This window comes from Pan troglodytes, chromosome X (assembly GCF_028858775.2).
Source record: "Pan troglodytes isolate AG18354 chromosome X, NHGRI_mPanTro3-v2.0_pri, whole genome shotgun sequence".
NCBI lineage: Eukaryota > Metazoa > Chordata > Mammalia > Primates > Hominidae > Pan > Pan troglodytes.
This window is the reverse complement of record NC_072421.2, coordinates 49,528,251-49,543,614: the sequence shown is the minus strand read 5'-3', so window position 1 is coordinate 49,543,614 and position 15,364 is coordinate 49,528,251. Positions and strand designations below refer to the sequence as shown.

Sequence of the window (15,364 nt, the reverse complement as noted above, 5' to 3'; positions counted from 1 at the left end):
TAAGTATTTAGAGCTGAAATGACATGATGTCTGAGGTTTGCTTTAAAATAATACAGCAACAAGGAAAAAGTTGGGAGAGAAAAGATGAAGAAAAGTTGGCAAAATGGTACATAGGATTCACTAGAATATTCTCTCTACATTTATGTTTGAAAATTACTACAGATATAAAAACAAAGACAGACAGCCAGGCGTGGTGGCTCACGCCTGTAATCACAACACTTTGGGAGGCCGAGGCAGATGGATCATGAGGTCAAGAGATCGAGACCATCCTGGCCAACATGGTGAAACCCTGTCTCTACTAAAAATACAAAAATTAGCTGGGCGTGGTGGTGCATGCCTGTAGTCCTAGCTATGTGGGAGGCTGAGGCAGGAGAATCACTTGAACCCGGGAGGCAGAGGTTGCAGTGAGCTGAGATCGTACCACTGTACTCCAGCCTGGGTGACAGAGCGAGACTCCATCTCAAAAAATAATAATAATGATAAAAAAATAAAAATGTAAAAAGACACAGAGGTGAAGACAGAAAGAGAGGACAGATAAAAAAGTGGACAGACCAGGAGGGGGCCAACACAGAGGTGGAGAAAAAGAGGGGCAGACAGAGATGTGGACACAGAGGAAGAGGAGACAGATAAAGAGGCAGACAGAAGGGGAGGGGGGCCAAATACAGAGGTGGACAGAGAGGAAGAGGGGACAGATATAAAGGTGGACAGAAGGGGAGGGGTACTGATACCTGGATGAACACAGAGGAAGAGGGAACAGAAATAGGAGAGCAGAATGGAGGGAGGGAAAAAGAGAAGTGGACAGAGAGGAAAAGGGGACAGATAAAGAAATGGACAGAGGGAGGGGGTGACAGGTGGACAGAGAGAAGGAGGGGACAGATGCAGAGGTGGACAGAGGAAGAGGGGACAGATAAGTGGACAGAGGGGAAGAGGGGACAGATACAGAGATGGATAGAGAAGAAGAGGGGACAAAGAGGTTGACAGAGAAGAAGAGGGGGCTGGGCATGGTGGCTCATGCCTGTAATCCCAGCACTTTGGGAGGCCAAGGTGGGCGGATTGCTTCACGTCAGGAGTTCGAGACCAGCCTGGTCAACATGGCAAAACCCCATCTCTACAAAAAATACAAAAATTAGCCGGGCGCATGCACCTGTAGACCCAGCTACTCAGATGCCTGAGGTGGGAAGATTGCTTGAGCCCGGGAATTTGAGGCTGCCTTGAGCCCTGATCATGCCACTGTAGTCCAGCCTGGGTGACAGAGCGAGACCCCGTCTCAAAAAAAAAGAAGAAGAGAGGACAGATAAAGAGATGGACAGAAGGGGAGGAGGGACAAATACAGAGGTGGACAGAGAGGAAGAAGGGAGAGATAAGGGGACAGAGGGAAGGGGCAACAGATACAGAGGTGGACAGAGAGGAAGAGGAGAGAGATTAAGAAGTAAACAGAGGCAGAGGGGTGACAGATATATAGGTGGACAGCAAGGAAGGGGAGAGATACAGAGGTGGACAGAGCAGAAGGGGACACAGATAAAGAGGTGCACAGAGAAGAAGAGGGGACAGATAAAGAAGTAGACAGAGGAGAAGGGGGAACAGATAGGTAGACAGAGCAAGAGAGGAATTCAGTACAGAAATGAGGAGACAGGTAAGAAAGAGGAGCAGCAAAAACACAGAACTAGAATAATGGGGACAGGCAGAAATTGTGCAAAAACCTAGAAACCAGAAAAATGAACATCAGTGACAAGTGCAGAAACAGAGAAAGATTAGGGCCGGGTGCGGTGGCTCATGCCTGTAATCCCAACACTTTGGGAGGCCAAGGTGGGCAGATCACCTGAGGTCAGGAATTCGAGACCAGCCTAGCCAACATGGCAAAACCCTGTCTCTACTAAAAATATAAAAATTAGCCAGGTGTGGTGGTGCAAGCCTGTAATCCCAGCTACTTGGGAGGCTGAGGCAGGAGAATCGCTTGAACCTGGGAGATGGAGGTTGCAGTGTGCTGAGATCACGCCACTGCACTCCAGCCTGGGTGACAGAGCAAGACTCCAAATGAATGAACGAATTAATGAATGATGAAGGCAGGTAGCCAATCCGGATTGCTCCAGTTGCCAGGAATCTCACGCACATTATTCAGTCTAACTACTGCCCTGAGAGGAGAGCACTATTACTACCCGATTTTTTAGCACAGGAAACCAAGGCTCTGAGGAGGGATACTGACTTGTCCCAGGTTCTCCTTTTTTCTGACTCCAGTGTTCTTTCAGGTGGGGAGCTAGGTAAGCACACACAGAGGGGAAACAATGGAAGGGAGGGACAAAGTGGGGAAGGAGAGCAGAGGACCAGCGGGAGTGTCAGTGAGCAGCAGCCCAGACAGCAGGGAGCCAGGCATCTGGCTGTACCTGGGGTGGGAGGCGGGATGTCCGGTGGACCCAGTCCTCATCCCCTGGCCGGTCCCGGCCCGTCTGCTGGCAGAGCTGCAGGGCATGGTGTTCGAGGAGCGAGGCCACCCTTCCAACAGGCTGAGGCACCTGGGTAGGGACTGGAAGCAGCAGGGGACTCGCCTGGAACTCCCGTGGCTCTGGAGGCAGGAACAGAGTCAGCTGGCCCTGCCGCATGGCAACGCTATGAGGGTCCCCCCCACCTTCCTCCTCACCCCTCCCCACAGCCTCATGCTCACCGCCTCTGGAACTCAATTCTGGCACGACCAGCCTGCTGGCATGGAAAGGCTTCTGGAGGGCTGAGCCCTGGTGGGAGAGCAGGCTCAGAATCTCCAGGGTGAAGTGGGATGAGGGTTGCCAGGGGTAGGGAGCCAAAACCCTGGGCACCCAGACGGGGACAAGAGAAGATCCATGGGAGTCAGGGGTCTCACCTGGAGGTGCTGCAGCTTGGGAGTGCGAAGGAGGGGCGGGACCCAAGGCAGTGCCAGCTGGTCCCGAATTTTGCTCCCAATGGCCCGGAGGAGAATAGCTGAGTCACCTATGGGGGATAGGGAGGAAGTGAATCAGATGTCAATGCTGCAAATCCAAAAGGGCATACCCTAGGAGACCAGCCTCCACTCCTGACCCCCATCCAGAGATACACATCTATCCAGCTTGCGTTCTCACGTTCAGTCATTCAACAAACACCGAGCACCTACTATGTACAGGTCGCTGTTCTAGACACTAGGGCTACTTCGTGGAACAAACGGGATAAAGGTCCCTGCCCTCAGGGAGCCGGCAAGCTAGCAGAGGAGAGAGATCATGAATAGGATCCTGAATACCATCTAGACTGCAGCCAGGTGGGGATCAGGAGAGGGCTGCGGAGAGGAGGTTAACCTCAAAGAGGTAAGGGAGTGAACCATGAGGGTACCTAGGGGAAAGGTAACCAACGATACAAAGGTGCAGAGGCGGGAGTGTACTGGGGTATGTTTGAGTAGCACCCAGGAGGCCCAAGTGGTTAGAGCGAAGTGAGAGAGAGGGAGGGCACAGGGGTTGAGTCAGGGAGGCGCCTCCCCGCACCAACGCACCACCAGGGTCAGCTCAACCTCAGCCCCCTGCCCCCTGCCCTGCAGCCCCTCTCTGATGCCTAATCCTCCTGCCTAGCTCTCCTGAAGGCACATACCGCCACCCCTACCCATCAACCTTTTTACTACCTCTACCTCTCTCAGCCCTACAGCCCCTAGAAGGCCCTCCTCTCCCCTCACCGCCCCCGCCCACACCCCAGACACCCAGTACCTGCAGGCTGGTCTGCATCCTCAGAGGCATCGGTGGGCAGACGCTCAGCCAAGAAGAGAAGCAGGTCTCGGAGGTCAGGCTCACTGGGGTAGAGGAAGTTCTGATAGCCAAGCTCCAAGGGATAGCCCAGGTCCTGAGGGTTGGTGGGCGGCTATCAGGAAGCAGGCAGGGTCCTCCTGCCCTGGGAGACTTGGGCCTAGGCTGAAAACGCTCCTACTTTCTCACTAACCACCACCCTCCCAACCTCCCCCGGCTCCCCAAGGCCTCTGGGCCCTGGGGGGAGTCACAGAGTGATGATAGTCAACGCTACAGAGAAAAGAAACAAGATTAAAGCTCTGGCCTTTCTATGACTCAAAATCCAGAGGCCATAAAAGAAAAGATGGGTACTTTTGAATACATGAAAAGAAAGAAAATATTTAAAGAAAATAGAATAAGCAAAGTCAAAAGTTAATGACAAGTTGGGAAAAAATATTTGGAGCCCATATCATAGGTAAAGAGCAAATCTACCTATTATAGAAAGAGTGCCTAAAAATAAACAGGACAAAAAGACCAGAAGCACAATAGCTCAGAACAAAAGGACTCATGAGGGTTCTGATGGGGACTGAGGAAACAGGCCAGGAGAGAAAGAAAGCCTTTTTCCCTTTTTTTTTTTTTTTTTTTTTTTTTTTTGAGACAGGGTCTCGCTCTGTCGCTCAGGCTGGAGTGCAGTAGCGTGATCTTGGCTCACTGGAACCTCTGCCTCCTGGGCTCAAGTGATCCTCCCACGCAGCCTCCCGAGTAGCTGGGATTACAGGTGCGTGCCACCACACCCGGCTATTTTTTGTATTTTTAGTGCAGACAGGGCTACACCATGTTGGCCAGGCTGGTCTCAAACTCCTGGGCTCAAGCAATCTGCCCACCTCAGCCTCCCAAAGTGCTGGGATTACAGGTGGGAATCACCACACCCGGCCTAGGAAAGCCTTTTTCTTCCAGAGTTGCCACTGCTTTGGAACTGCATAGACTCTGAAAGCAGACTTCCTGGATTCAAACCCAAGCTTTGCCTCTTACCAACTATACGACCTCAGGCAGATCACTTAATCCCTCTGTGCTTCACTTTCTTCATCTGAAAGAGGGTATACCAACAGTACATATAGCAGAAGGTTGTCCTGAGAATTAAATGAGTTAACACCATGTTACTTACCACAGGGCCTGGCACAGAGTACACTTAGAAGCCATCATTATTCTATACTTAGGAGTATACTGGGTCACAATGCAAGATATATTTATTTTGGAGGCTCAAGGTCAAATAAGTATAACCACTGGCTTTTAAGGTATTTTACTTTGGATTTTTTCCAACATATGCAATCAAAGAGCTGTGACTGATATAGAAACTCATTCCAGGAGTGGGGAAGGTGCCAAAATATGGAGGTGGCTAAGGTGCAGAAACTGTTGCCAGGAGCAGGGCATATGAAGAAAAGATGCCAGAACATGGCAGTGCTGAGTTGAGGGGGGGCTACAGGGACAGCACACAGCTGGATTAAGAGAACCCCTTTTGCCTGCTGCTGATAAACCAAGGCTGCTGGGGGCCAGACAACCATATGTACCTGTTTTTTATTTTTTTGGAAACAAGAGTCTTGCTCTGTCGCTCAGGCTGGAGTGCAGTGGTGCAATCTCGACTCACTGGAACCTCCGCCTCCTGGGTTCAAGCGATTCTCCTGCCTCAGCCTCCTGAGTAGCTGGGATTACAGGCACACACCACCACACCAGGCTAATTTTTGTATTTTTAGTAGAGACGGGGTTTCGCCAGGTTGGCCAGGCTGGTCTCAAACTCCTGACCTCTGGTGATCTGCCCGCCTCCACCTCCCAAAGTGCTGGAATTACAGGAGCCACCGTCCCCAGTATTTTTTTTTTTTTTTTTTTTGGAGATGGGGTTTCACTCTGTTTCCCAAGCTAGAGTGCAGTGGCACAATCACAGCCCACTGCAGCCTGGACCTCCCAGGCTCAAGCAATCCTCCTACCTCAGCCTCCCACGTAGCTGGGACCACAGGCGTGTGCCACCATGCCCAGCTATTTTTTTTTATTTTTTGTAGAGATGGGGGTCTCACTATGTTGCCCAGGCTGATCTCGAGCTCCTGGGCTCAACTGATCCTCCCACCTCAGACTCCCAAAGTGCTGGGATTACATGCAAGAGCCAACGTGCCCAGCCCACATGTACCTCCTGGCCACTGGAAAAGCCATAGTCACTAACCCCCACTAAAATCAATGTAAGCAAAAGCAGGTAAACAAAATCCAAGAGAGACAGCACTGAGAGAAGAACAGAGAACTGCGGGAAGCCTGAGCCCCCACCTCAACACCTCCTGCTGTGTACTCTCCTCTGCAAACAGAAGACATAACTTCCCCCCTATTAAGTGCTAACCTTAAGAATACATACAGTCCTGGGCCAGGGGACAGACTGCCTGCCTCATAAGGCCACCAAGAGCCCCAGAGAGAACAATGTGACAACTCCTGAGAGCTGGGTGAACCTGAGAGCGAAGGGATGGATGGAGCTCTGAGACCTGTTGCTAAGAGACAGAGACTGCACAAGCAAGGCCCAAATTTAACAACTCTAGCCACCCAGTCCCCTACATCTAAATGAAAGTTTTCACGGTAGTTACTCTATCGTCCCTCCACCACCATATACTTCCTGGGTCAGTTCAAAGTGTTTCCATTCACTATGTAGCCACAGGTTCCAGATCGGACCTATCCAATAATAGTAATCCCATTTATGCAAAGCTTATTATAACCAGCTTTTCACACATTAACTCATGTTTAATCCTCACAGCAACCCTATACAGTAGCTACAATTCTTATACCCATTTTACACATGTGGAAACTTAGCCTCAAAAAGGTTAAGAGAGCCAGACGCGGTGGCTCACACCTGTAATCCCAACACTTTGGGAGGCTGAGGTGGGTGGATCACAAGGTCAGGAGTTCGAGACCAGCCTGGCCAAGATGGTGAAACCCCGTCTCCACTAAAAATACAAAAAAATTAGCCAGGCACAGTGGCAGACACCTGTAATCCCAGCCACTCGGGAGGCTGAGGCAGGAGAATTGCTGGAACCCGGGAGGCGGAGGAGGTTGCAGTAAGCCGAGATTGTGCCACTGCACTCCAGCCTGGGCTTCAAAAACAAAAAGACTGGCCCAAAGTCACAGAGTGAGTGAGCCAGGGGGAGTGGCATTACTTGCAGCTCTTGAATACAGGAACTGGACTCCTGGACTCAGCTCTATACTGGGAATGGGTGAGTGTTTCATCAGAATGGCTCTTTACCAGGCACAGTGGTGCACGCCTGTAGTCCCAACTACTCAGGAGGCCAAGGCGGGAAGATTGCTTGAGGCCAGGAGCTTGAGACCAGCCTGGGCAACATCTCTACAAAAGCGAGACCCCGTCTCTACGAAAAATTAAAAAATTCTCGGGCAGGGTGGCATGTGCCTATAGTCCTAGCTACTAGTGAGGCAGAGGCAGGAGAATCTCTTGAGGCCAGGAGTTCAAGACCAGCCTGGGCAATATAGCAAGACACTTACCTCTAAAAAAATTAAAATATTTTTTAAAAGAAAAGCACTTTATTTATTCTGTCACAGAGACATTGTTGGAATTGCTCTTAGCAGAGGCAGGATATGTGGTTCCCACAGAGGTAATATAGCAGACACTCTTTTGGGTAACCAGCATGCCTTTCTTTGGGTAATCATCCTTATCCCAACTCCACGGGATCCTGAAGGAGTGGCTAATCACAGTGTCCTATAGGAATGACCGTGTCGGCCGGGCGCGGTGGCTCACGCCTGTAATCCCAGCACTTTGGGAGGCCGAAGTGGGCAGATCACGAGGTCAGGAGTTCAAGACCAGCCTAGCCAACATAGTGAAACCCCGTCTGTACTAAAAATACAAAAATTAACCGAGCATGGTGGTGCATGCCTGTAGTCCCAGCTACTCGGGAGGCTGAGGCAGGAGAATCACTTGAACCCAGGAGACGGAGGTTGCAGTGAGCCGTGAGCTGAGATCACGCCACTGCATTCCAGCTTGGGTGACAGAGAGAGACTTCACATCAAAAAAAAAAAAAAAGAAAAAAAGAAAAGAAAAGGCTGGGCACGGTGGCTCACTCCTGTAATCCCAGCACTTTGGGAGGCCAAGGCAGGTGGATCATGAGGTCAAGAGATTAAAACCATCCTGGCCAACATGGTGAAACCCCGTCTCTACTAAAAACATGAAAATTAGTTGGGTGTGGTGGCACACGCCTGTAGTCCCAGCTACTCGGGAGGCTGAGGCAGGAGAATTGCTTGAACCCGGGAGGCAGAGGTTGCAGTGAGCCAAGATCGCACCACTGCACTCCAGCTTGGGCGACAAAGTGAGACTCCATCTCAAAAAAAAAAAAAAAAAGGAATGACCATGTCATCCAGACTGGGCCAATCAGAGCACAGAGTGATTAGTTTAGGAGTATATGACCCAGACAGAGTATTTTCTGGAATTAGGAAATGGATACTATGGGGTGGGGGTGGTATTTTGCAGCTAAATTTAAAACATAGAAGCCAGGAGCAGCCCAGGTGCAAACTGGATAAACTCATTTGCTCCTCATAAAAGCCCTACATTTATCATCTCCATTTCACAAATAGGAAAACTGGGGCCCAGAAGGGTTAGGGTCACACAGTTACCAAGTGGTGGGGCTAGGATCTAAACTACTCAGGCAGTTTGGCAGTACAGTCAGCAGCCTTAACCACTAATGAAAACTAAGCCGCAGGAAAAATGACAGAGGAAAGGCAAGTGTTGCAGAGGAAAGGCAAGTGTTGCAAAGGAACTTGGTTACTTTGTAAAAGAGGAAGGAAGAGGATGTGTGCATTAGGAGGAGGGCCACTCACCATGCAGGCCTGAGCCAGGCTCATGGCCAGGCGGAACCGGGCAGACATGGCAAGAGGCAGCAGAGGGCTGAGGCCAGAGCCCACCGCAGGGTTGATCACACGCAGGCAGCGGACCACAGCCTCTACAACCAGCTCAGTGGTGAAGGCGCGCAAGGTCTGCACATCTGGAGGAACTGCCCTGAAGAAGGGGACCAGCTTGATCGCAGGAATAGTCAGGCAACAGGGATCAGGCTGAGCCCTGCAGCCTTTTGGAAACACTAGTACCAGGGTCGGGGCAGGGAGGATGCCTACAGTTCAGACAGATCCTGGATGTTGGTGACTGTGACTTCCATTTGGAAAACCAGGAACTAGGGAAATCCTCAAGTCCTAAGATCTTGGAGTGGGAGAATGGTGGGTGGAAGAGAACTCAGTTTAGAAAAATATCAAAATTTGGGAGTCTGGGAAGGTGAAAGGGTCCAGGTGGCACAATCTCTGGGTTTCTTGGTTCCCAGATAGTATGTTCTTTGCATACATATTGAGCTGCTAGAGTTTTGAGAAGACTAGATTTTAGGAGGCTGCTGTTTTCAGAAGTTCCAAATGTCAGGGTCCCTGGGTATCAAGATCCCTGAATATCAAGACCACCTAGTTTCAAGCAATACAAAAATCAGACTCCCTAGATGTTGGCATCCTAGGTTTTTAGGGCCCCTGAACGGAGGAGTCTTCGTGCGTCAGGGTGACCAAATGCCGATGTCAGATTTTAGAATTCTGGGTTTTTTTGGCTGGGCGCGGTGGCTCACACCTGTAATCCCAGCACTTTGGGAGGCGGAGGCGGGCAGATCACTTGAGGTCAGGAGTTGGAGACCAGCCTGACCAACATGGTGAAACCCTGTCTCTGCTAAAAATACAAAAATTAGCCGGGCAAGGTGGCGCACGGCTGTAATACCAGCTACTTGGGAGGCTGAGGCAGGAGAATCACTTGAACCTGGGAGGCGGAGGCTGCAGTGAGCTGAGATCACGCCACTGCACTCCAGCCTAGGCGACAGAGCGAGACTCCATCTCGGAAAAGGAAAAAAAAAAAAAAAGAATCCTGGGTTTTTTTAAGCCCCAGGTGTTTGGGGAACTGGAGTTTGAAGGATCCCAAGTATCTGGTCCAGGGATTTTTTGGAGTCCCCGAGTGCCAGGGTCCTAGGGCTTTACGCTCCCTGGTTCTTAGGGCACAGATGTCTTAGGGTCTCCAGATAACAGGGTCTCAGGGAACTGATGTTAAGATTCCCCAGATTACAGGGTTCCGGGTCTTGAGGTTTCAAGGTTGTAACGTCTCAAGGTGTCTGGGTCCCAGAGCTTTGGGTGTACCAAATATCATGGTTAAAGGATTTGGGAGGCCTCTGATGTCGGTGTCAGGGAGGGCGGTGTGTGTGCGTGTGTGCGTGTGTGTGTGTGTGTGTGTGTGTGTGTAAGGGGGTGAGGGTCTTAGGATCCTGGAGTTGGAGCCCTGAATGTCAGGATCCCGGGTTTTAAGGTTCCCGGGAAACGGGGTCCTGGGCTTTAGAGTCCCGGATGTGGGCTTCGGGGGTGGGCGGGGGCTCTGTCCTTACGTGCCGGCCTGGCGCAGCGAATGGATGAGGATTCGGTCCGCCTCCTCCATGGTGGAGCCGTGTCGGAGTCGGGGGCTGGGTCCAGGACCGGGTCCGAGAAAGTGGGGAGCAGCTGTAGAAACCCTGCTCCGTGCTCGCGGTCCACAGAGTGTCACGGGTCGTGTGGGGAGAGTTGGAAAGTGTAGTTCTGTGAGCGAGCACGGCGCATGCCGGATGTGAGGCCTGGGGTGAGTGTGCACGGAGGTTGAGCTTGCAATAGCTGCTGGGAACTGTAGTTCTTCCACCTGCAGTCCAGTGGGCTCTTCCAAGGGAAAAAGGAACAACCCGTGTGGTGGGGAGTGGAGGGGCCGGACAGAAAGGGGCTTCCTGACTCATTCGTTTAAGGCGGCATTCATCTTCTAGGCTATAAAAGTGTACACATTAAGGGCAGAATTTTAACACAAAGCGACTACTTCCCTGTGTCTTAGTCTCCTCATCTGTAAAATGGGACTATTGACAGTACCTGCTTTTTAGGATTAAAACAGAATTAATTTATATAAAGCACGTTGTACTATGTGCCTGACACATAAGATAAGAAAGCACTATGTAAGTTATAGTTACTAGTGTCCATGCATTCAATAAATGCTTTAATATGATACACATTTGTACACTCCAAAGAATAATTACACAGCAAATATCTATGTAACCGGCTGGGTGCAGTGGCTCACGCCTGTAATCCCAGCACTTTGGGAGGCCGAGTCGGGTGGATCACCTGAGGTCAGGAGTTCGAGACCAGCCTGGCCAACATGGTGAAACCCCCCTCTCTACTAAAATGAGAAAAATTAGCCAGGCATGGTGGCACATGCCTGTAGTCCCAGCTACTCGGGAGGCTGAGGCAGGAGAATCACTTGAACTGGGGGAGCGAAGGTGGCAGTGAGCTGAGATTGCGCCATTACACTCCAGCCTGGGCAACAGAGCGAGACTCCGTCTCTAAATAAATAAATAAAGCAAAAGAAATCTATGTAACCATTTCTTGAACAGCCGACGCGCACCTGCAATCCCAGCAGTTTTGGAGGCCAAGACGGGAGGATCGCTTGAGGTCAGGAGTTTGAGACCGGCATGGGCAATACAGCAAGACACCATCTCTTAAAAAAAAAAAAAAATTGACACTTGTCCAAGCAGACGTCCCCAGCAGAGCCAGCCAGCATGACCGAGCGCCGCGTCCCCTTCTCGCTCCTGCGGGACCCCAGCTGGGACCCCTTCCGCGACTGGTACCCGCACAGTCGCCTCTTTGACCAGGCCTTCGGGCTGGTCGCAGTGGTTCGGCACCAGCGGCTGGCCCCGCTACGTGCGTCCCCTGCCCCCGCCGCGGTCGAGAGCCCCGCGGTGGCCGCGCCCGCCTACAGCTACGCGCTCAGCCGGCAGCTCAGCAGCGGGGTCTCGGAGAATCGGCCCACAGCGGACCGCTGGCGCGTATCCCTGGACATCAACTACTTCGCCTCCGACGAGCTGACGGTCAAGACCAAGGATGGCATGGTGGAGATCACCAGCAAGCACGAGGAGCGGCAGGACGAGCATGGCTACATCTCCCGATGCTTCACCCGGAAATACACGCTGCCCCCCGGTGTGGACCCCACCAAGGTCTCCTCCTCCCTGTCCCCTGAGGGCACACTGACCGTGGAGGCCCCCATGCCCAAGCTAGCCACGCAGTCCAACGAGATCACCTTGGAGTCACGGGCCCAGCTTGGGGGCCTAGGAGCTGCGAAATCCGACCAGTCCGCAGCCAAGTAAAAGCCTTAGCCCGGATGCCCACCCCGGCCGCCGCCACTAGCCGTGCCCCCGCACCCACCTGTGTGTTCTTTTGATAGGTTTATCTTCTGTTGTTCTCAAATAAAGTTCGAAGCAACCCAAAATTTAAAAAAAAAAATAGTTGGGCATGGTAGTGCACACCTGCAGTCCCAGCTACAGAGGCTGAGGTCAGAGGATCACTTGAGCACAGGAATTCAACGCTACTGTGAGCTATGATCACGCCACTGCACTCCAGCCTGGGTGACAGAGCAAGACCCTGTCTCTAAAAATAATAATAATTGATAATATTTGATCTTTTTTCCATAGAGATATTGCACATATATTAGGTTTTTCCTACATACTTCGAATTCCATATACTACTGGAAAATGACATCGTTTTTCTTATTTTAGTTTGACTGTTTGCTGCAGGTATATATTTGATAAATATTTCATCTGTTGCCAGGCTCTGGCCCACAAACGTCCCATTTGCACCCCCACCACCACCCTCCCATACGACACTGTTATTGCCCCGCCCTGTGGCCTTAATCCCTCCAAAGCTGGGGGAAGAGAGGGGGGTTGTGTGCAGATGGCCCTTCAATCTCGAAAGAAAGATGTCGGAATCTGAAGGCGGGAAAGGTGAGAGAATCCTTCCATCCCTGCAGACCCTTGGAGCAAGGTAGAGCCCCTCTGACCCACCCATTGCCCACCCAGACCCCACCCCCAGAGAGCCTCTAGGGGACAAGAACCACATCACCCTGTTCCCCATCCCAGCCAGCCCCAAACAGCCTCTCTGCCACCAGAGCCCTAACGCTCAGCCTGACCCAGACACCACCCCCCATGGCCTCTCAGCCTCATCCACAGCCTTAGTTCCCAAAGGAAACCCAACCTCAATCCTGGCTCTGACCCCTATCCAAATGCCCACCTGAAACCTAACACAAACTCTACCAGCCAGAAGGCAAACCCCTGTTAGAGTCTAAACCCCACCCCAGATACAGACCTAAAGTGACCTAACCTCAACCTCAACCCCGGGATGTCAATACTGTTAGTGATTGCAGTCTCTGACTTTCCAGAAAGTGCACAGACCCTTTAAAAAAAAAAACAAAAACAAAAGAGAGAAAGAGAGAGAACACATACTTGATGGTGGTAGTAAGCCATGAGGGCTCTAGAGTTAGACTGAGTGTGACTCCCCATTCAGCCACTTCAGCAAGTCACTTAACTTTTTCTTCTCAATTTTCTCATCTGCAAAATGGGAATAACACTATGTGCCAGGCATTCTTTTGATTCTGAACTCATTTAATCCTCATAACACCGCTATATTTTAGGTACTGTTATTATCATCCTTATTATACAGATAAGGAAACTGAGGCTCAAAGAGATTACATAATTTGCCCAAGGCAACACATAGCTACCAAATGGTAAAGTCAGGATTTAAACTCAGGCAGCTTGTTTCATCCAAAGCTGGGAATCTTAACCAGGCCAATCTACCGCCCTCTGAGGCTGAAACGAGACCATGGGAACCGGGAGTGGCCTTAGCTGAAAACCCCAATGCAAAATTCAAGTCCCACTCAAAACTCAACTTCGACCCTAACCTGTATCCTAATTCTAATTCCAATTCAAAATACCCAGTCCTAACCCTTAGACAAAACTCCACTCCTACCTATGTCTAAACCCATCCCCACCCTAACCCAAAACCCACCACTCAAATTTAACCTTAAATTCGCCCACCCCATGGCAATTTAAACTCTACCCCCAACTTAAACACCAAACCCTACTTCACTTGGAAATGTAATCTCACCTTCACTCCCCTATAAACTCTCACTCTAGCCCTAATCTTAATTCGAACACTCTTACTTCCCAGTCCTTAACCCAGCTACTCCCAGTTCTCCCTAATTTTCCATGCTCTTCTCTCCTTCCTTCAAACAGAGGGACAGGATCAGGTAGGAAGCAGCCACAATTGCCCCAATACCCTGTCCCTCCCTGACACAGTTTCTCCATATAGACACCACCCCAGAGCCCAGTCCAGCCAATGGGGCAGGCCCTGGTCCCGAATGGGGGCTGTGCCCCGGGCCCCCAGCTGTGGAAGGTGAAAGCAGTGGGGCATCAGGCCTAGGGACCCCTAAGCGAAGAAACCAGCACAGCAAGCACAAGACAGTGGCAGTGGCCAGTGCCCCGCGGTCACCTCGGGCACTCTTCTGCCTCACCCTGGCCAATCCTCTGCGACGGTCCTGCATCAGCATCGTGGAGTGGAAGCATCCTGGAAGGCAGGGGCAGGGCCCAGGGGTAAGGGTCATCAGGGTACCAGGAGTAAAGAATTGGGTCAGGGCTGGAATAGAGGAGGGCTGAGATCATCAAGGTCAAGAGTCAAGAACTGGGTTGGGGGGCAGGTTCAGAAAGGCAAAGGTCACCAGGGTTCAAGAGTCAAGGACTGAATCACAGCAAGAGTTGGGGATGGTTAAGGTTTCCAGGAGGGACAAAGTCAAGGCCTTGTCAGGGCAGGGGTCGAGAATGCCAGGACCTGTCACCTTGGGCGTCAAGGGTCAGCACTGGGTGGGAGGTTCCCAAGGGAGTAGGGGGGTTCCAATGCCACTCTGCCAGGGTCCTTGACTGTGTCCACCTGAGGCCCTTCGACATCCTCATCCTGCTGACCATCTTTGCCAACTGCGTGGCCCTGGGAGTTTACATCCCCTTCCCTGAGGATGACTCCAACACTGCCAACCACAACCTGGTAAGGCCCGCCCCGCCCCAGCCAGTTCCCAGCCAAATAGAGCCCCAGTAGAGCTCACTCCTTCCAGCCAGACCCCGCCCCCTCTCTGACCCGGATGGCCCTGCCTGGCTCAGCCCCACCCTCGGTCCTGACTATGCTCCCCACGCCCCCGTCAAACCTCGCCTTCAAATAACTCCCCGACTTCCCGACCCGCCCCCCGGTCCCACTCCCAGGAGCAGGTGGAGTACGTATTCCTGGTGATTTTCACTGTGGAGACGGTGCTCAAGATCGTGGCCTACGGGCTGGTGCTCCACCCCAGCGCCTACATCCGCAATGGCTGGAACCTACTCGACTTCATCATCGTCGTGGTCGGGTGCGCGTCTGCGGGAGGCACCCCACCCTAGTCGCCTTCCTACCGTCAGGCCCGCTGAATTCTGGGCTCAGGAAAGCGACTCTTTCAGACCGCCCCCATTCGGCAGCCAGAATCAGGAATATTATTAAAACCCATTTCTATTTCTAGTTACAGGGACTTGTGCTTTTCTGAGAAGGTTAGGGTGGAGGGGGGAATCCCAAGACCTGACCTCCGCCTCCCTGCCCGGTGCTCCCCCATCAGGCTGTTCAGCGTTCTGCTGGAGCAGGGCCCCGGACGGCCAGGCGACGCCCCGCACACCGGGGGAAAGCCAGGAGGCTTCGATGTGAAGGCATTGAGGGCGTTTCGGGTGCTGCGGCCACTGAGGCTGGTGTCTGGGGTCCCGAGT

At 51.9% G+C, this 15,364-nt stretch overlaps 2 protein-coding genes and 1 pseudogene across 3 annotated transcripts in view; 2 read left to right on the top strand and 1 right to left on the bottom strand.

The window, feature by feature from the left end:
* Positions 1-15,364, bottom strand: part of CCDC22 (coiled-coil domain containing 22) — a 20,006-nt gene extending 4,642 nt beyond the window's left edge. The window contains exons 1-9 of one of the 2 annotated variants that reach the window (XM_063804285.1): positions 15,188-15,364; positions 13,037-13,141; positions 11,167-11,259; positions 10,136-10,538; positions 8,562-8,739; positions 3,696-3,828; positions 2,852-2,958; positions 2,660-2,726; positions 2,382-2,560 (exon numbers count right to left, since the gene is read on the bottom strand). In XM_063804285.1, the coding sequence (XP_063660355.1) occupies positions 2,382-2,560; positions 2,660-2,726; positions 2,852-2,958; positions 3,696-3,828; positions 8,562-8,739; positions 10,136-10,185 (714 nt within the window). In that variant the 5' untranslated portion in view covers positions 10,186-10,538; positions 11,167-11,259; positions 13,037-13,141; positions 15,188-15,364. Of the gene's footprint in view, positions 1-2,381; positions 2,561-2,659; positions 2,727-2,851; positions 2,959-3,695; positions 3,829-8,561; positions 8,740-10,135; positions 10,539-11,166; positions 11,260-13,036; positions 13,142-14,081; positions 14,668-15,187 lie in introns of those variants that run through there. The other variant, XM_016943635.4, reaches the window with a different exon arrangement.
* LOC107971013 (heat shock protein beta-1-like) lies at positions 11,209-11,953 on the top strand (annotated as a pseudogene).
* The window catches only part of CACNA1F (calcium voltage-gated channel subunit alpha1 F), a 28,608-nt gene continuing 25,711 nt past the window's right edge, over positions 12,468-15,364 (top strand). The window contains exons 1-5 of the mRNA XM_016944118.2: positions 12,468-12,578; positions 14,137-14,151; positions 14,522-14,627; positions 14,840-14,979; positions 15,220-15,362. Coding sequence (XP_016799607.1) covers positions 12,514-12,578; positions 14,137-14,151; positions 14,522-14,627; positions 14,840-14,979; positions 15,220-15,362 — 469 coding nt within the window. The 5' untranslated portion in view covers positions 12,468-12,513. The remainder of the gene's footprint in view (positions 12,579-14,136; positions 14,152-14,521; positions 14,628-14,839; positions 14,980-15,219; positions 15,363-15,364) is intronic.